The sequence below is a fragment of the Cherax quadricarinatus genome, chromosome 21 (genome assembly GCF_038502225.1).
Source record: "Cherax quadricarinatus isolate ZL_2023a chromosome 21, ASM3850222v1, whole genome shotgun sequence".
Lineage (NCBI taxonomy): Eukaryota > Metazoa > Arthropoda > Malacostraca > Decapoda > Parastacidae > Cherax > Cherax quadricarinatus.
In genome coordinates, this window is record NC_091312.1 from 4329492 (window position 1) to 4350256 (window position 20765).

At 43.6% G+C, this 20765-nt stretch overlaps 1 protein-coding gene across 12 annotated transcripts in view; it reads right to left on the minus strand.

Annotated features, from left to right (window-relative positions):
- Window positions 1–62: 62 nt before the first annotated feature.
- LOC128689066 (sorting nexin-24) overlaps window positions 63–20765 on the minus strand; it is a 66166-nt gene continuing 45463 nt past the window's right edge. For 8 of the 12 annotated variants that reach the window (XM_053777140.2, XM_053777145.2, XM_053777141.2 and 5 more), the window contains one exon: window positions 63–4919. In XM_053777140.2, the coding sequence (XP_053633115.1) occupies window positions 3263–4597 (1335 nt within the window). In that variant the 5' untranslated portion in view covers window positions 4598–4919 and the 3' untranslated portion in view covers window positions 63–3262. Of the gene's footprint in view, window positions 4920–9467; window positions 9690–9905; window positions 10180–20765 lie in introns of those variants that run through there. The other 4 variants (XM_070087121.1, XM_070087122.1, XM_053777144.2 and 1 more) reach the window with 3 other exon arrangements.

Here is a 20765-nt window from a genome sequence, read left to right on the forward strand (position 1 = left end):
AGCAATATTATATTTTACTCCAGTAAATAAATTCATTTATCACTGACTTAAGTTTATACATATTGGTGTGAATATGATTTATTTGGAATTCATTTACAAATTGTCTGACATCTGTGCAAATTACAAGTGTGCATCATTAATTTCAAGTTCATATACCACTGAATTACACAGCTTGGTATGAGTGTTTTAATTTATTGTGGAAAGAATGAGGAATAACATTCTTTGCCTATGTCTGAGTATCCAAGGAAACTCAACCTTACACTGTACTGAAAAGTATCACAGCAAGTTTTATTTGTCGAAATGTATCCCTCCTGATATTATGTTAAAAATGTGCATTTTGATCCTGAAACAGCTGAAAATATACCTCTCTTGTGTATATTTGTCATAAAATATACTAAACTATTAAATTACTATTAAACTATTGCAACCTGTCAGTGGTCCAAGTTGGACCAAAACATTGTCATGTTTCCCTCTCCTAAGTGCAGGTTATGTAAACTAATATGGAGAAAAAAATATTATTTTTAGGAGAGATTAAAATGATTTTTTTTTTCATAGTTCACACAAGCTCTGGGCCAAATTAATGCTTTCAGACATGATTTCTTATTTAAAATCTATAATGACGATCTCTGCAAAACATAATACTGGTTATGTAGAATAAATATTGCAATTTTTTTAAATATGTAACAAGTCTACAGAAGTCATGTTGTCCTATCCTGTTAACCAAAGTACATTCAGAAAACTTCTCTTAGGTATCCTTATCTTAAAAAAGAAAGAAAGAAAAAAAAATCTTCTTTGGGTGGCCCTTCCTTGGCAAGAAGGAAGACTGGAGACTTTGCAGAGGGTAATCTGATTGTGATGTCAGCACTATTCTGGAAAGACAGCATTTAAATGAATGATGGTAACTTTTTCCTTTTTCGGTTGTCCTGCCTCGGAAAATGCTGTTGAGACTTTATATAAGAACATAAGAAAGAAGGAACACTGCAGCAGGCCTACTGGCCCATACGAGGCAGGTCCAAGTCACCTCCTGGCTTAAACCAATGACCCACCTAGTAGGTCAGGTCACATCCACGTAAGGAAGGGGCACGGCATCAGACCTATTAGCACAAGCTAGTCAGGTCCAACGCACACCCACTCATGTATTTATCTAACCTATTTGGGAGTTTGCTCCACTCATGTATTTATCTAATCTACTCAGGAGTTTGTTCCACTTATCTACAACTCTATTACCAAACCAGTGCTTTCCTATATCCTTCCTGAATCTGAACTTTTCCAACTTAAAAACCACTGCTGTGAGTCCTGTCGTGGCTAGATATTTTTAGAACGCTATCTATATTCTCTTTATTTATTCCTGTTTTCCATTTATACACTTCAATCTTATCACCCCTAATTCTACGCCTTTCTAGAGAGTGCAGATTCAGGGCCCTCAGTCTATCCTCGTAGGGAAGATTTCCGATACATGGGATCAACTTCGTCATCCTCCTTTGTACGTTTTCCAGTGCATTTATATCCATTCTATGATACGTTGACCAAAACTGTACAGCATAATCTAAATGAGGCCTAACCAAAGATATACAGAGTTGAAGAATAACCTGAGGACTCCTATTATTTATGCTCCTTGATATGACGCCAAGGCTTCTGTTCATTTTATTAAGAACACTTATGCACTGTTGTCTTGGTTTTAGATTACTGCTAGCCAGAACTCCCAAATCCTTTTCCCAATCAGTAATATTAAGATCTACATTATTAGTTTATATGTGGCCTGGTTATTTTCTTGTCCAGTGTTTAGAACTTTGCATTTGTCTATATTAAACTGCATCTGCCATTTCTCCGACCACTTCATCAGTCTATTTAAATCTTCTTGGAGTGTTCTAATGTCTTCATTTGAATCAATTAGGTGACCTATTTTGGCGTCATCAGCAGATTTGCTTGTCGCTATTTATTCCCTCATCAACTTCGTTCATAAGAATTGTGAACAATAAAGGGCCCAACACTGACCCCTGTGGAACACCACTCGTGATGCACCCGCACTCTGATTTCTCCCCACTGATGCATATTCTCTGCTATCTATTTGTCAACCACTCCTCTACCCAGGAAAAAAATTCTTCTCCTATTCCGTGTGCCTTAGTTTTCCTCTATAGCCTCTAATGTGGAACTCTATCAAAAGCCTTACTGAAGTCCATATACACAATATCGTATTCATTACTATGATCTACCTCCTCAAATACCTTGGTGAAAAAAGTTAGTAAATTTGTAAGGCAGGAATGCCCCTTTGTAAAACCATGCTGAGATTCATTAATCAATTTATGCCTTTCAAGATGGCTATGAATATAGTATGTGTATGTATGTATGTATTGAACACATCACCCATCCCACACTGATGTAGAGTGACCCGAAAAAGAGGAAACTTATTCACCTTCACTCATTTCATCACTGTCTTTTTAAAAGCATTCTGATATCGCAGTTCAGACGGCCCTCTGAACTTAGACATCCCCACCCTTCCTTCAGAGTGCAAACACCATACTTTCCACTGCCATGATTCAAATCCTGAATCCCTTCATTAATATTACCATGTTCATACTCCAACAGCAGTCATAAAACCACTTGCCTTCACTCTTATTTAATGCACTCACACAAGCCTGCTAATGTCCAACAGGGTCACACAAAGCATGATGAACATGAACATTTTAGGAAACAATATAATTTTTGCAATTTCATTTATATCAGCAAAGCACAAAAAGAATCACAGGTTGATAATTATCTTTGGCATAGAGTTTTTACCTTAACATGATATATGCTAGTAAATAGTACAGCATCTTTAGTCTCAAAGTGTTATTACAATCGTTCTTAGATTTCAGATCAAATATAGTGTTAATATTAAGCATGTAAACAGCTTGAATCTTAACAGTTACAACCACATGTATATTTAACTACACTACTTCTCATGACTAAACATTTAACAACATAATGATCCAATTACTGACTGAAAAACAAAACATCAATGGTGAATATCTGCCCACAATTACCTTATTTTACAGATATAAATATTATAACTTTGCACAGTATTGGTCACCTCATCATATGTACTGTAAATTACAGTATATAGGTGTACCATTGCACTGTACTTGTTCATAACACCAACCAGATTTATTCTAATTCATTATTTTACACATTTATATAATATATTACAGCATACATAAAGTCAAACAATATGTGATCTTGAGTGCTTTCTAAATTTTGAGAAAAGACAGACTGAGAATAACCATCATGGTACTGTATCCATGGAAGAGAGTTTGACCCGACCTTCAATGCGAGAGTGAATAGAATTAGCACGGAAAGCAGCAATGGCTCCTAAACAAGACAGCAATATCATAAGGGGCATCATGGATGACCATCCAAACCAGGCTGCTACTAAAGATACCAGAGGGCCCTCTAAGACTGTACCCAAAGACCCCATGCCATTCACTACTCCTGTCACTGCAGATGCTGCTCCTCCCTCTCTCTCACCAATATCTGCTGACACTGAGCCACAAAGTAGAATATCTGGGCCACAATTCAAGGCACCTACAAGAGCCAAGAAAATCACATGAAAAATTGGGCCCCAAGATGCTGTGGCTATAAAGGCCAACAGAGCAAGAGCTGATCCACTAACTGCCAAAGCACTAGTCAATATTGCACGACCCTTCATCCAATGGTCTACCACTACGCCAACAAATGCACTCCCTGCTACACCACCTAATTCAAAAGCAGTAGATGCTAGCCCAGCATTAATTTTGGAGTAGTTAAGAGAACGTAACAGATAAAAGGGCAACCAAAACATAAGAGCATAGCGTACAAACTTGACACAGAACATGGCAATAGACACTTCTGGCACAAGAGTTACTTTCCACACTGCCATCATGGACATTTTACTTTCAGTACTGGTTTTGTTTTGTGGTACATGCTGGTTAGCAGCACGACCTGGTACTACTAAGCCTCGCTCACTTGGGTCTCGACCTATCTCAAAGACAATTACACCCAAGATGGTTACCACCATTGCCGGAGGCAAGAATACAGAGCGCCATCCATAAGCATCCTGTAAGTACACTGCCAGACCTGTACCAGCCATCCCAAAAACAAAACAGCATGTGCCAAACATTCCAAACACTGAATTACGAGAGGCATCGGAAAACCAGCGAGATAGTAAAGCACAGCAAGCTGGCCAACACAATGCCTGACTGGCTCCACTGAAGGCCAATAATGTTAGTAATGAGGAAAGAGACTGGCACACAGTCATGGGTGCAGTAGCAGCAGCAGCAAGAATTAAACCTCCTGCCAAAGTTACACGTGACCCCAAACGGTCGCCCACAGACCCAAGAGTAAGAGATACTGCAGCATATGGCAAAAGGAGTGCTGTATCTACCCACCCAAGGATGGCTGAGCTTACATTTAATCCACTTTCTAAGTCTGCTTTGATCACTCCAAGTGGCTTTCTCAGAAGGTAGGTTGACCCATAGGCTAACCACAACACTCCAAATACTATCCACTGCCAGAACCTCAAATGCTTTCCTTCCATTCTGAGACACAATATTTTTCTCAAATGTTTACTTAAAATGGTCATACATTTTTCAATTACATTATCCACATCTGGTTTAAATATTTACATTCTATGTATGAGATTACAGTACATTTAAACTTCAAAATATGTCATGCATATTGATATCTTAGTCTAGGTCTCTCACAGTTAATGAATATAGCTCTCTAGTAGCCTAGTTCAAGATGGTACACGAAAACTCTGGTCATAGAGTGCTGTAAGAACTCCCTTCGTAACAGTGCTGGTGAGCGTGGGCGTAGTACTATTATGGGCTGTTACATATGGGTCACAGGGGAAGATGAGTACAGGCTGGTGGCAAGGGCTTCCCTCATATCCACTGTCATCACATCTGTAAAATTAGAGGATAAATGTTAAATAACATCTTTCAAATGTTCAACAAGAATCCTGAGGAAAACAGCAGTAATTATCTAATATAGTACAGTACACAAAACTAAAGTTGTGTTTGTGTGTAGCTGTGCTTGATTCAGGTACGGACTTTGAAAACCAACCTACCCAGATTTTTCATGGTCAACCTCTTGACCTTGAGAAGGTATTGTTATTATGGCATATATATGGGGAAAGTGCTAAACCTGTAAGTCATACAGTGCTTGGGAATGAGAAGTAATCGGTTTGGTATAAGGATGGGGAGGGGTCACTCCAATTCTTCAGATCAAGAGTCCAATATATATTTGGTTTGTAGAAAGAAGTGTGCCACACTGACACTGCCTGTCATTATTTGCTACATTTTCAGTGTTTCAAACAATTATAACTGATGCATGTATTAAGTGACAGAAATATTAAGGCTAAAACAGGCAATTAATACTCCCTTGTATCAGAATGCAGTAAAAGTAATATTTTGCAATGGAGTGAATGTAAATAATTGGTAAAAGCAATGTAACTGGTGTCAATTTAAACATGACTGTCATTATCATTATATTTATAAGAGGAGCTAAACCCATACAATGAGCTATTATACAGCATCTTGGAAATGGGACATAATAAAGTTTAATCCAAGGAATGAGAAAGTAGCTATAATTTCTTGGATCAAAAGCCTTTCACCAGCATCATGGCACCACCCCCTCCACTTCCTTCCTTAAACAGAGATGACCTTTAAACACAAAATATTTATATAACAATGACAAACTTCATTTCTATAAAGTGCAATACACAACTGACAGGATTTATTGACATGTATAATGTGGAGGAATTAACCACCTCTAACACTGGGGAGGGTAAACTGCGGTCTCTCCCCCCAGTACTTTCCATAGTACAAGGAAGGGGTGAGCAATACATACCCTGTTCCTGACAGGAAGTCAGCTTGACAACCCCATCAGCGTGTTTGCCAAAAAAGAAACTTTTATTTTAAGATATTCAAGATATGATATCTAATAAGTTTTTAGCCTACTGATACAGCTAATAAGATAAAGTTAAAAGTACCTCCTAGTTAAGGGAGACTGATGCACTGATATAAGGACATGACCATGTTGCTATCACTAAAGGTTCATCATTTACTAGACATTTAAGGTAATTCACCTTAATGTGCTCATATGTCTGGGTCTGCTGTGTTCTAATGGTTTGAAATTATACAATTCTTCAAAATCATTTCCTTGGAAGATAAGTTAAGACAGTTGAACATAAGAACGAAGGAACACTGCAGAAGGCCTACTGGCCCATGCGAGGCAGGTCCAAGTCTCCTACCGGCTTAAGCCAATGCACCCAACCTAGTCAGGTCAGGTCACATTGACTTAAGGGAGGAACACGGCAACCGACCTGGTAGCACAAGCTATCAGGTCCAACTCACACCCACCCACATCCACTCATGTATTTATCCAACCTATTTTTAAAGCTACACAACGTTCTGGCCTCTATAACTGTACTCGGGAGTTTGTTCCACTCATCCACAACTCTATTACCAAACCAGTACATTCCTATATCCTTCCTGAATCTGAATTTTTCCAACTTAAAACCATTGCTGCGAGTCCTGTCTAGGCTAGATGGTAAAGGTGTTAAGGGTGTGGCTACAGATGAACCAGGTGTGACACAAATATTTCCCCTGCCATGAGGTGTATTTCTTTGTGACAATTTTGCTAAATCTACAAAAGAAATTTGTCACTGAAACTGTCTTGGGGTTCCTGAATTTCTTGATCTGTGGAATCTTAGCTCAAGAATTCTTGCTCATGCTGAATGAAAGCCTTTTCATATGACGTTTCCAGCCACCTTAAAAGAAACTCCAGTTTCGTTTTTAAGATAATCTACGGCTATTTCACTGAGGAGTGTATCACTGGCATTTATTAGTTTTGTAGTATGGCCCTTGTTTTGCATTAAAGGTTTTCGGGTAGGTTGCAAGAGAAGCCATAGTGAATGAGTTACATTGAAGATTAACTGTCACTCGGTGTTACAATAAATATAATTCCTAACTAACCAAGAATATGAATTCCTGTAAAAGCTAATTAGTGTAAATATGTGTAGTAACACTGTAGATCGGCTGAGTATCTGTGATGCCAGCTGATATGAGCACTCCAGAGTATACTCAGAGACCTTGACTTGTTTGCGCTGAGTGTGGTCAATGGCCTTGAAATCGGTAAGACACCCACGTGAGTGTGGCACCATGGCTGGGTGGCCATGCCGTGGCACCGTTAACCCATTAACTGCATTATCATCTCATCGTGTCTGTATCTCGTAACTTTTCCTTCCCAATAACAAATCCGAATTTACTGAAAACTGCCCACAGTTTTGCAGGTAATCACCGCCGACTCTTCATGAAGGGGATGGTAAGGGCACGGCATTGATGCTGGTAACGGGCTCTTGATCTAAGGAATTGGAACTTCCCTCTTCCCTTCCTTGAGTAGAACCCTAATCCCTCCCCTTCTCCCAGGCGCCGTATGACCCCTATGGAATTATCGCCTCTCCATTAGCTTGCTCTTTCTCTGTCTTCTGTGCCCTAAAAGGCTCTAGAGTAGCATGGGGTTCATGGAGCAGTTAAGTGTGACCTACGCACTTACGATCACCAACATCCCGCCTGCGGTGACCACAAATTCAAAATTTCACCCACAGAAAACCATCATTTACTGAAGCATATCTTTCTCAAGAATGACTGCAGCTAGGAACACACTGAGCCGCTCCATTACTAAAGATGGATACTATATTCACGAAAAAAGCGCCAGGTTGTGGTCTTGACGACCAGGATGTGTGGACTTGATGACCAGGCTGTGTGGTCTTGATGACCAGTCTGTGTGGTCTTGACGATCTGCCTGTGTGTAGTTTTTACGGTCAGGTTGTGTGGTCTTGGCAACCAGGCTGTGTGGTCTTGACGACCAGGCTGTGAGGTCTTGACGACCAGGCTGTGAGGTCTTGACGACCAGGCTGTGAGGTCTTGATCAACCTGAGTGTAGTTTTGACGACCAGGTTGTGTGGTCTTGACGACCAGGCTGTGTGGTCTTGACGACCAGGCTGTGTGGTCTTGACGACCAGGCTGTGAGGTCTTGACCAACCTGTGTGTAGTTTTGACGACCAGGCTGTGTGGTCTTGACGGCCAGCCTGTGTGTAGTCTTGACGATCAACCTGTGTGTAGCCTTGACCAGATTGTGTAGTCTTGACCAGATTGTGTGTAGTTTTGACGACCAGGCTGTGTGGTCTTGACGACCAGCCTGTGTGTAGCCTTGACGATCAACCTGTGTGTAGCCTTGACCAGATTGTGCAGTCTTGACGATAAGGCTGTATGGTTTTGACGACCAGCCTGTGTTTAGTCTTGACGACCAGGTTGTGTGGTCTTCACCAGGTTGTGTGGTCTTGACCAGATTGTGTGATCTTGACGACCAGGTTATATGGTCTTGACCAGGTTGTGTGGTCTTGGCCAGATTGTGTGATCTTGACGACCAGGTTATATGGTCTTGACCAGGTTGTGTGGTCTTGACGACAAGGTTATACGGTCTTGACCAGGTTGTGTGGTCTTGACGACCAGCCTGTTCATAGTCTTGACGACCGGGTTGTGTAGTTTGAATGACCAGGTTGTACGGTCTTGACCAAATCACCCAACATCCCGCAGGCTTTGCACATATGAACGTGGCGGCAGACGCGTCTAAAAATGGACTTTGGTGGAGTAAACAATGAGACGTGGCAGACTGCGGCGTCGATCGATTAGCTTCAACGCCCTGGATCCACTCCACCCTGGAGCATCGCCTTCAAGCTATCAGAGAAATGGACTGGAAATGAAAAACTGGACCTGAGCCATTATCAATTAGAATGACATTTCGGTCTATCCTGAATCATTTAATCTTTTGGATATGGGTTAGTTGTGAACTGTCCCAGCCCGGGTAATGTGACTTGTGTTCTTCACAAGTAGCGATTATCACTCAGTAAATGATAAAGTTTCAGTAGTCTCACCGTTAATATAAGTAACTGGAAGAAGACTGATTAACACTATAAGAACTTTTGATATTCACTAGTGCTAATAGTTAAAGCACGGGAGAGATCTACACCGTTTGAATAATAATAATAATAATAATAATAATAACAATAATAATAATAACACAGAGTATAAATTTGTATTTGTGATAAATGAATACGGAACTAACTTATTATTCAAAAAGAACTTTTAGGTTCCGGAAATTTCCCAAATAACCAGCACACAGGAAAAACTCATGACGTTTCGGTTCGGCTTGGACCATTAACTAGACGCATACAAGTCGTACCGAAACGTCGTCATAAGTTTCTTTCTCTTATGTGTGGGATATTTATGTACTGTTCCAGTCACGGCACTGTGCATTTTTATTCTTTAGCGAACCTTGCTCGATTATTCGCCAGATAAATATCTCTCAAGTTCAAACCAGTTAAAATAATATTACTTAACAATATAAGGAACCTAAGACCCCGTGAAACAGCAACACACACTACATACCATCAGCAACTTTTTCCCTGCAACGTTGTGTTGACTCGGCGTTGCTAGGCTAACCGGTGTCTGACTGGCTGTTACTGCTGCAACATTCTGGCCAAAACACCTGATCTTGGCACAAGTGTTTAGAAATTTATCCGAAAAACGGCGGTAACTTCAGATTATATGACGGCACTAGCGTATGCCAGTGCGATATGACACGATAAGCTACACCCACCACACACCGCACATGTCCCCCTGCGTTGCATCGGTCACTATTTGCCTGTTCTTTGTCGTATCTATCTCCGAACATTTTAATAAGCTTGGCAATGATATATACCAAGTAATATTAATTTGGTAAAATAAAAGAGGCCAAGCCCAAACGCGGTATAACAAGAAACATCATAAAATACGCGAATCACGAGTCAATATGAATCTTGCCAACAACAGACGAAATATACATACCGCTGACTATCGACCACACCATGCTGGCGGCCCCAGGTAAATCTCCCTTAATCCTGGCGTCTGCAATATCAATTACCTTGTATACTATACACAACCGCAATACGCAGGTGACCGATAGGCCGAAATGTGTTCCACGCCACGTATGGTGCTCTACGAGAGTAAAAGTGAAGTTTTCCTCCTTGCACAACACGTTTGCAAACCAGAGGATAAACAGAGGAAATTGTTGAGCGTTGACAACGACTGACATGACACGCTCACAATCGAGACACTCCACGGAATGGCTCTTGCCGGAATTTCTGTGGGAGTGTTAATGTGTACACGTAAAAGATAAGATTTATTCTGATTTTTAACCGGGAGGGTTAGCTACCCAAGAAAGTTAGTGCGTCATCAAGGACAGTCTGTCTTATTCCCATCAGGGTCCTTCAATCCTGTCCCCCAGGATAAGACCCCACAAGAGTCGACTAACACCCAAGTACCTACTTACTGCTAGGTAAACAGCGACAGTAGGTGTAAGGAAACATACTCAATGTTTCCACCCATGCTGGGGACTGAACCACGGACACTCAGTGTGTGAAGCGAGAGCGTTGCCAAGTCACAGGACAATGCATATATATATCTAGTTTTAATCACCTCAGTGTTTTAGGAGGTAGAGACCGCTCCGAACCTTTCCTATTTAACGGTCTTGATCTACAGAGGCTTTTCCTACGTGATCTCTAGCATACCTACTCTTAAAGCTGTGTATGGAGTTTGCCTTTACCAACTAATCTAACTCATATTATTTCTCTAACAAACTGTGAACATAAGAATGAACACTGCAGTAGGATCAATGGCTCACGTTAGGTAAGTCTAACTCACACCCACTCAAATACTCGTTCAATCTATATAACCACAGAAAGTACTCGTCCTAGCGACTCTACCTGGGAGTTGGCTCCACTCGTCTACAATTCTATTGACAAACATGTACTTTGCAGTATCCTTTCTAAGTCTAAATTTGTCCAGTATTCTAAGTCTAAATTTGTCGAGGTAAATCCACTGCTACAGTCCTGTCTTGGTTAGATACTTAGAGCGCATCGTTATATCTTCTTTATTTATTCCTGTTTTTCATTTGTACAGTTCACTCATATTTCAAATTCTACGTCTCTCCAGAGAGCGCAAAACCAGTACTTTCAGTCTATCTTCGAAGGAAAGGTTTCCGATACGTGATCAACTTCGCCATCTTTCCCTAAGTTCTCCAGCACAAATATGTCCACTCTAATGTGAACTGGGAAGTATTATCCAAATTAAGCCTTACTCAAGTTATATAAAGTTGAAGTGTAACATTAAGGCGTCTATTATATAATTACATTAAAGGTAACCCTTCTCAACTTCCGGTGCCTCATTCTAGTGTTTAGTTTCCACTTGTGCCACTTTATCCATGGCTTTCAATCTTTTGGAATGTTCCATTTGCTGTCTTCTTAAAACCTCCTCCACTCCAGGGTTGTCACGTTTAGTTTCTTTAGAATGACTCAGATCATTCCTCAGAGTTCTCGGACAAATTTCTAGGCCGCATGCGCGTGCGAGTGTGTGTGTGTGTGTACTCACCTAGTTGAGGCTGCAGGGGTCGAGTCCTAGCTCCTGGCCCCGCCTCTTCACTGGTCGCTACTAGGTCACTCTCCCTGAACCATGAGCTTTATCGTACCTCTGCTTAAAACTATGTATGGATCCATGTGTGTGTGTGTGTGTGTGTACTCACCTAGTTGAGGTTGCAGGGGTCGAGTCCTAGCTCCTGGCCCCGCCTCTTCACTGATCGCTACTAAGTCACTCTCCCTGAGCCGTGAGCTTTGTCATACCTCTGCTTAAAGCTATGTATGGATCCTGCCTCCACTACATCATTTCCCAAACTATTCCACTTCCTGGCTACTCTGTGGCAGAAGAAATACTTCCTAACATCCCTGTGATTCATCTGTGTCTTCAACTTCCAACTGTGTCCCATTTCTGGAACATCCTGTCTTTGTCCATCTTGTCAATTCTTCTCGGTACTTTGTATGTCGTTATCATGTCCCCCCTATCTCTCCTGTTCTCCAGTGTCGTCAGGTCGATTTCCCTTAACCTCTCCTAGTAGGACATACCCCTTAGCTCTGGGACTAGTCTTGTTGCAAACCTTTGCACTTTCTCTAGTTTTTTACGTGCTTGGCTAGGTGTGGGTTCCAGACTGGTGCCGCATACTCCAATATGGGCCTAACGTATACGGTGTACAGGGTCTTGAACGATTCCTTATTAAGATATTGGAATGCTGTTCTGAGGTTTGCCAGGCGCCCATATGCTGCAGCAGTTATTTGGTTGATGTGCGCTTCAGATGTGCCTGGTGTTATACTCACCCCGTGTGTGTGTGTGTGTGTGTGTGTGTGTGTGTGTGTGTGTGTGTGTGTGTGTGTGTGTGTGTGTGTGTGTGTGTGTGTGTGTGTGTATGTGTGTGTGCGTGTGTGTGTACTCACCTATATGTGGTTGCAGGGGTCGATTCATAGCTCCTGGCCCCGCCTCTTCACTGGTCGATACTAATTCACTCTCTCCCTGCTACATGATCTTTGTCATACCTCTTCTTAAAGCTATTTATGGAGCTTGCTTCCACTACTTCACTCTCCAGATTATTCCAATTCCTGACAACTCTAAGACTAAAGAAATACTTCCTAACATCCTTATGACTCATCTGGGTTTTCAGCTTGGAATTGTTGCCCCTTGTTTCTGTATCCCATCTCTTGAAACATTCGATCCTTGTCCACCTTGTCAATGTCTCTCAGTATTTTATACGTTATCATGTTCCCTTTATCCCTCCTATCCTCTAGTGTCATCAGGTTGAATTCCCTTAACCTCTCCTCATAAGACATACCCCTCAGTTCCGGGCCTAATCGTGTTGCAAATTTTTGCACTTCTCCAATTTCGTGACGTGTTTGACTAAGTGAGGGTTCCATACTGGCGCTGCATATTCCAGTATAGGCCTTACATACATGGTGTACAATGTCGTGAATGACTCCTTACACAGATGTCTAAACGCCAATCTCCGGTTTGCCAATCTCCCATATGCTGCAGCAGTTATTTGACTGATGTGTCTCAGGGGACATGTTCGTTATAATGCTTACCCCAAGATCCTTTTCTTTAACTGACTTTTGCAGCTGTTGATTTCCTAACCTGTACTCCGACTGCAGTCTTCTGTGTCCTTCCCCAATTTTCATGACCTTACACTTACTGGGGCTAAACTCCAGGAGCCATTTGTCGGACCAGACTTGTAGTTTGTCCAGATCCCCTTGTAATCTTAACTGAGCCTCGCCCACTTGTATTCTCATCAGTTTCACATCAGCAAACAGTGTCACTTCTGAATCTATTCCTTCCACCATGTCATTCACGTATACAAGAAACAGCACCAGGCCTAGGACTGAACCTTGTGGAACCCCACTCGACACATGCGCCCACTACGATACTTCAGCACGTACCAACACTCATTGTATCCTTCCTGTCAGGTATTCCCTGATCCATTGCAGTACTTTCCCCATTATTCCTGCCTGCTCCTCTAATTTTCGCACCAGTCTCTTGTGTGGTACTGTGTCAAAAGCCTTCTTGCAGTCTAAAAAGATGCAATCTACCCATTCCTCTCTCTCTCCTGTCTTACTTCTGTTACCTTATCGTATAACTCAAGTAGATTTGTGACACAGGATTTCCCATCTCTGAAGCCGTGGTGACTCTCATGTACAAGCCCAATCTTTTCAATGTGTTCCACCACTCTTCTTTTGACAATCTTTTCCATGACTTTACATACTATACTAGTCAGTGACACTGGCCTGTAGTTTAACGCTGCCTATCTGTCCCCTTTTTTAAAAATTGGAACTACATGTGCTGTCTTCCACATCTCAGGCAACTGCCCAGTTTCGATAGATTTATTGAAGATTGCTGGTAGCGGCACACACAGTTCCTCTGCTCCCTCTCTCAGTATCCATGGAGATATGTTATCTGGGCCCACCGCCTCTGAGGTATCGAGTTCCTCTAGCAGTTTCTTCACCTCTTCCTTGGTTATGTGTATTGTGTCCAGCACCTGTTGGTGCGCCCTACCTCCACAGTTTGCTGGAAGCATTCCTGACTCTATTGTGAATACTTCTCTAAATCTTTTGTTTAGTTCATCACATACTCGTTGGTCACTCTTTGTGAGCTCCCCTCCTTCTTTCCTCAGCCTGATTACCTGGTCCTTGACTGCTTTCTCCTAATGTGACTGCATAACAACTTTGGTTCAAATTTGGCTTTTGATGCTATGTCGTTCTCGTATTGCCTCTGGGCCTCTCTCCTTATCCCTGCATATTCGTTTCTTCTTCTGTCTTACCATTTTTTCTGTTGCCATTTGGTATGAACCTTTCCTCTGCCTCCCTGCACTTAGTGGTCACTAGTTCCATCATTTCATTTACTGTCTTTCCATCTAATTCTCTTTCCCACTGCACTTCATGCAAGAAACTTCTCATTCCTATGTAGTCCCCTTTTTTTGAAGTTCGGTTTCTCTCTTTGTTCTCGTTCTGCGTCAGAAGACTTAGAGCCATCTGTGTACACAGCAATGGCATGAGAATGAGAGTGAAAGTGGTCAAGAAAAAGAGAGCGGGAAGCGACCGTAGACAGTTGGGCTTTCGAGCAAGGGAGGGAGAAAGAACAGACTCGAACAGCTGGAACTTCCCAGGGGGGTAGGGAAAAGTGAGATGCTACATGTACATAGAAAGGTGGTAGTTGAAGAGAAGACAAGAGCGAATGAAGGCGAAGAGAGAAGGGACGGAGTAAGCAGGGGCGGCGAACAAATAAAGAATGTCTACTAATATCAGTGACCATTCTATAAATGGAAGGATTGCGGAGATCATGAGAGCGTACATAGTAGCGCAGGCAATGGGCATCACGGCGATCGGATAAGGATGGAACGTTCGCTTCTGCATAGAGGCTTTCGACAGGGGAAGAGCGAAAAGCACCAAGGCATAAACGTAATCCTTGGTGATGAATGGGGTTAAGGCTAGAGAGAGTAGCAGGAGATGCCGCTGAATAGATCTGGTCACCATAATCAAGTTTCGATAAAATAAGGGTGGAATGTAGGTGAAGGAGGGTTCGACGATCAGCTCCCCACGAAAGATGAGCAAGGGTTTTAAGAAGGTTCAGCCGGCTGTGACAAGTTGCCTTCAGAGAGGTAATGTGAGGTTTCCAGGATAACCTACGATCAAAGAGGAGGCCCAGAAACTTGACTGTATCACGTTCAGGGATACGTGAGCCATAGAGGTACAAAGGATGATCAGAGATGACAGAGCGTCTAGTGAAAGTGATTTGGTGGGTTTTAGTGCTGGAAAATTTAAACCCATGTGTGGTGGCCCAATTGGAAACACGGTCGACTGCATGCTGGAGAGAATCTGTAAGGAGGTGACAGTCAGCGCCTGCACAGGCAATAGCGAAGTCATCAACATAGAGTGATGACCAAATATTTGATGGAAGACTAGAGGCCAAATCATTAATAGCAAGGAGAAAAAGTGTTGTGCTCAGAACACATCCCTGGGGGACACCTTCAGCTTGGACAAAGTCCGGGGAGAGCACATTATTAACCCGAACACGGAAATGCCTGTCAGTTAAAAAGTTCTTAAGGAAGGATGGTAGATTGCCTCGAAGGCCTAAGGAGTGGGCTTGGGCTAAAATATTATACCTCCAAGTTGTGTCATATGCCTTCTCAAGGTCAAAAAATATGGCAATAACTGAGTGGTTATTCGCAAAGGCATTACGAACATACGTATCCAAGCGCAGTAAGGGGTCTATGGTAGAACGTCCCTTACGAAAGCCATATTGACGAGTGGAGAGACTGTTGTGTGTCTCTAAATACCACACTAAACGTCTATTTACTAGACGTTCCATTACTTTGCAAACTGCACTGGTAAGAGCAATGGGACGATAGTGGGAGGTTTCATGTCCCGTAGTGCCTGGTTTGCGGAAAGGGAGAACAATGGCGGATTTCCACAGCTGTGGAAGAACTCCTTGTGACCAAATAAGATTGTAAAGGCGTAATAGGACTGCAAGGGCTGACTGATGTAAATGTTGTAGCATACGAATATGAATGTCGTCGGGCCCAGCTGCCGATGATCGACAAGCTGAGAGTGTTGCCTCCAGTTCTTGAAGTGTAAAAGGCACATTATACTGTTCTTCTCTGAGAGAAGAAAAGTCCAAAGGTGCTAACTCTCTGGCAGACTTTGAGGAAAGAAATGAGGGGCATAGATGGAGTCCCTGAGAAATACGGACCAGATGATTGCCAATTTCATTGGCAACATCTAGTGGGTTTGCTATATCAACACCGGCAACCCGCAGAACAGGAGCCGGGTCAGGAGAATATTTACCACTCAGTTTTCGTACTTTTTTCCAGACTGCACTCATAGAGGAAGCAGAGGTGATGGTGGAGACATAATCTCGCCAGCAAGTGCGTTTAGCGTCACGGATGACACGGCGAGCGATCGCACGCTTCTGTTTAAAATCAAGGAGTCGCTCTGTGGTTCTATTGTACCGGTACCTGCCCCATGCAGCGCGTTTCAAACGTACTGCACGAGCACAAGCAGGAGACCACCAAGGCACGCATTTCTGAGAATGCCTGCCCGAAGTTTGGGGTATAGAATGAGAAGCTGCGGTGAAAACGGAGGACGAGAAGAGGTGTAAAAGCTCATCGATGGAGGACGAAGAAGGAACCTCTTTAAAAACAGTCAGGTGTGAGTAAAGGTTCCAATTTGCCCGATTAAATTGCCAGCGTGGGGTGCGAAGAGGTGGCGAATATGAAGGGGAAGTAAGAATGATTGGGAAATGATCACTGTCATGTAAGTCCGGGAGAACAGACCAAGTAAAGTCTAATGCGGCGGAGGAAGAGCAAACTGAGAGATCTATGCAAGAGAGAGTATGAGTCCGAGGATCAAAATGGGTGTGAGTACCTGTATTTAAAACATGGAGGGGGTGGGTGGCAAGAAAAGCCTCTAACTGAATTCCACGGGAATCACAGTGAGACCCTCCCCAGAGGAAATGGTGGGCATTAAAATCACCAAGTAACAGAATCGGTGGCGGTAATGACGAAACAAGGAAGGCAAAATCCGGAATAGATAATGCCCGAGAAGGAGAGAGATATAAAGAACAGAGCGTATACCACCTATGTAAGTGGATACGGGCTGCTGTGTAATGCAGCGAAGTATGAATAAATAGCTGATGGTACGGAATATCAGTGCGGAGAAGAAGGGCACTTTCATTAAAGGTCCCATCAGGAAAAGGATCTGAAGAATACAATAAATTATAGCCTGAGATGTGAGAAATAACAGCAGAGTGTAATTTTGGTTCCTGTAAGCAAACACCAACAGGGGCAAACTGGGAGAGTAACATCTGAAGCTCACCCCGATTTCCCCTGAGGCCGCGTATATTCCACTGTAAAAAGGCCATGATTGGCAATGATAAAGATACTTGAAATCCGCAGGTAAGGGTTCCTACGGACTAGAAGGGTTAGAAAAGTCCACATGCGGAGGCAGTGGAAAATGTTCAAGCAGCGAAGGAACGGTGCGCTGTGAAGAAAGGAGTTGCGCAGATGGAGCAGAGGAGAGAGAAAGAGCGGAAGGTGGATCAGTGTCCATTGATGGTTTGGTCTCTGCAATATATTCAGAGATTGCTTCAAGTGTTTCGGAATTCAAAGATGTCGTATGGGAGACAATATTGGGAATGGTAGGGGGAGGATGAGTAAAGATTGGAACTGTATTGGACTGTACCAAGGTAGGGGGGGGCGAAAGGGTGGAGGGAACTGGAGAAGCGTGGCAGGGGACAGAAGAGACAGGAACCTGGGAGGTGGCAGAAGAGGAAGAAACTTGGGAGGGAACAGGGGAGGAAGGTACATTACGAGGAGGAGGGTGAACCTCTGCACTTGTAACTGAGCCAGTGAGAGGGGAAGAACTAGGGACAGAGACAGGGAGGGTAAAATGAGGAGGTGGAAGATGGGTAGGAGGTGTTACCGGACCTTTTTTTGACTTTTGAGAAGTAGAGGGACGATTGGGAAGAGGTGTCGTACGAGGTCTCGTCGATACTGAGGCTTGTAAGAGAGAACTCGAAGAAGCGAGATTAGACTGAGGCGTTGAAGTAGGGACGTCTGAGCCGAGGACAGCAAAAGGATTAGATACAGGAGTGATTATGGGAGAGGTAACCACAGAGGTGGGTGTAGAAGATGGGATACCAGAAGTGGGGGGACGTTTTGAAACACGGGAATAAGAAACACGTGGGAGTCTCCCTTGGAGGCGGAGATGAGAAACTGCCATGGCATAAGGGAGACCTTCTGTCTCTTTGAGGTAACGGATTTCCCGCTCGTTTAAATAGACCTGACAACGGCGAGAGTACGAAGGGTGAGCCTCATGACAGTTAAGGCAAGAGGGAGATCGATTGCAAGACGTATTAGAATGGTCATCGGCACCACAGACTGGGCATTCGGCGATAGATCTGCAATATTTCGCTGGATGGCCAAATCGCCAGCAATTTCTACACTGTTGTGGTGTAGGGATCACCTTTCGAACTTGTAACCGATGTCCTGCTATATAAACGGAGGATGGGAGTTCTCGGCTGTCAAAAGTTAAACGAGCCACATTGCTAGGGTATCGTCTCCGCCCACGGGCAGGAAGAACGTAAGTGTCTACCTTGAGGATTGGGAGATCTTGGAGTTCCAGCTGTTCTAGAATGTCGGTGCCACATGTCTGGAAATTTTGTTGAACTATGGTATGGGGCAGAATAACGGTACCACTACAAGAATTGAGGGAATGATGTTTTTCAAGGGTGACAGGAACAGTATCTATATGGGAAAGACGAGAGAGCTCACGAGCCTGGGTAGCATTCTGTACGGTAATGATGCGCGTACCGCTCTTAAGAGCATGAAAAGAAATATCTTTACCAACATGGCGTAGGAGTGCCTTGCCAATACTATGGTCAGAAAGATAGGCAGTAGAGGAAGTTGGTCGTAAAGTGAAGAATTTAGTCCACTGTTCAGTCTGAAACTGAGCGTGGAAAGGTAGTGAAGGACGTGTCGATCGTTTCTGAGAAGAACGAGAAGGTGAAGGTGGAGAAGTATCATCAGCAGGTAATTGTCGTTGACGTTTAGGCGTGGGACCAGAGTTGGTCCGACGTGGAACGGGTCGGCGATTTGAAAATTGCCGCACCGTAGAGGGAGAGGCCGGAAGCATAGTCAGAGGAGAGCGAAGGTCTGATAAATCGAAGGAGTCAGTCGAGGCCTCAGTACCTGAAGCGGGTGAGGAAACAGCACCGGCAATAGGTACAGAGGCATGAGGAATGTCTGAAGAGTGGTCCAAAGACGAGGCGGGGTCAGAACGGGGTGCGGTATCAAGAAGGGGCCCGGGGGTACCAGGTTCATGGACTAGGGCTGCCATGGTTAGGTTACTTCTTTCTTTTTGTTTTTAAGAAAAAAAAAGAAAGAAGAAAAGAAAATAAAAATAAAAAAAAAGAAAAAAAAAGGGGGGACCGGGGAGGGATAGTTCCTAGGAGGAATGAAAGGGCCAGAAATCTCCCTCCGCGCCCAAGAGGACTCGACACCGCTAGTAGCGCAGATGCAGCATGGAACCCGTGCCATACCCTACCCTTCATGCCAGTAAACCAGCAATCTGGGATAGCAACCTCACATCTGCCGAGCTACCTCGGTGGACAAAAGAGAGGGCGGCCGGATATCCGCCACAAAGCATACCTCCTTCAGCCACCACCCCCGGAATCCGAAAGGTGGCTTCCAGAGATACACCCGTCGCCCAAAAGACACCCAAAGCTACTCCGGGATACCGGAGAGGGATCGGGACATCCCTAGGCAATCCAGATTCCACGGCAAACTACGCCACCGCCAAGAAACCTCAACGGAATGGGATGGACCCCGGTGTCCTTTCCCCCACCTAGGAACTAGCGCGCCTGTGGGAGAAATCACGAAGGCTAAAAAGAGGAAGGGCAAAAGGGAGGGGTGAGGAGGAGGAGGAGGAATGGAAAAAGGGGAGGATGGGGAGGATGGGATAGGGGAGGGGAGAATGGGGGGTAATTAGGTTCGGTCTGAGGAAGAAGACCGACAGGGCTAATTCCTCAGACCAAGAGCCTCTTCACCACGCCAAGGAGCCCCCCTTGAAGAGGTACAAGATATTCAAAACTCAGGACATCATGATCACTAGCGCCAAGGGGTCTTTCGTGGGTGATATCCCCTATGTCTGAACTATTCAAGGTGAGTACGAGATCCAACCTTGCTGCAACATCCTCTCCTCTCCTCTCTGGTTGTATCCCTAACATGTTGGTGCATGAAGTTCTCCAATACAGTCTCCAACATCTTAGCACTCCATGTTTCTGGTCTCCCATGTGGCTCTAGGTTTTCCCAGTCAATCTCTTTATGATTGAAATCCCCCATTATAAGTAATTTTGTCCTACCCATATAAGCCCTCCTGGCCACTTCAGCTAGTGTATCCACCATTGCCCTATTATGCACATCATACTCTTCTCTTGTTCTCCTGCTGTTAAGTGGCGGGTTATACATCACTGCTATCATCACCTTTGGATCCCCAGTCTGAAGTGTTCCTACAATGAAGTCATCTGTTTCCCTTCTTTCCATTCCTCCCATCTCCTCAAAACTCCACTGGTTTTTTTTATGAGCAATGCTAATCCTCCCCCTCTGTTCTGTTTTTCCTCATAATCTGATATCCAGGTGGAAAAATTGCATCTGTTATAATCCCTGTAAGTTTTGTCTCTGTTAGTGCTATGATGTCAGGTGATGAATCAATGATGTGTTCTTCCCATTCTTCACTCTTATTTGTTATTCCGTCTGCATTGGTGTACCATACCATTAGC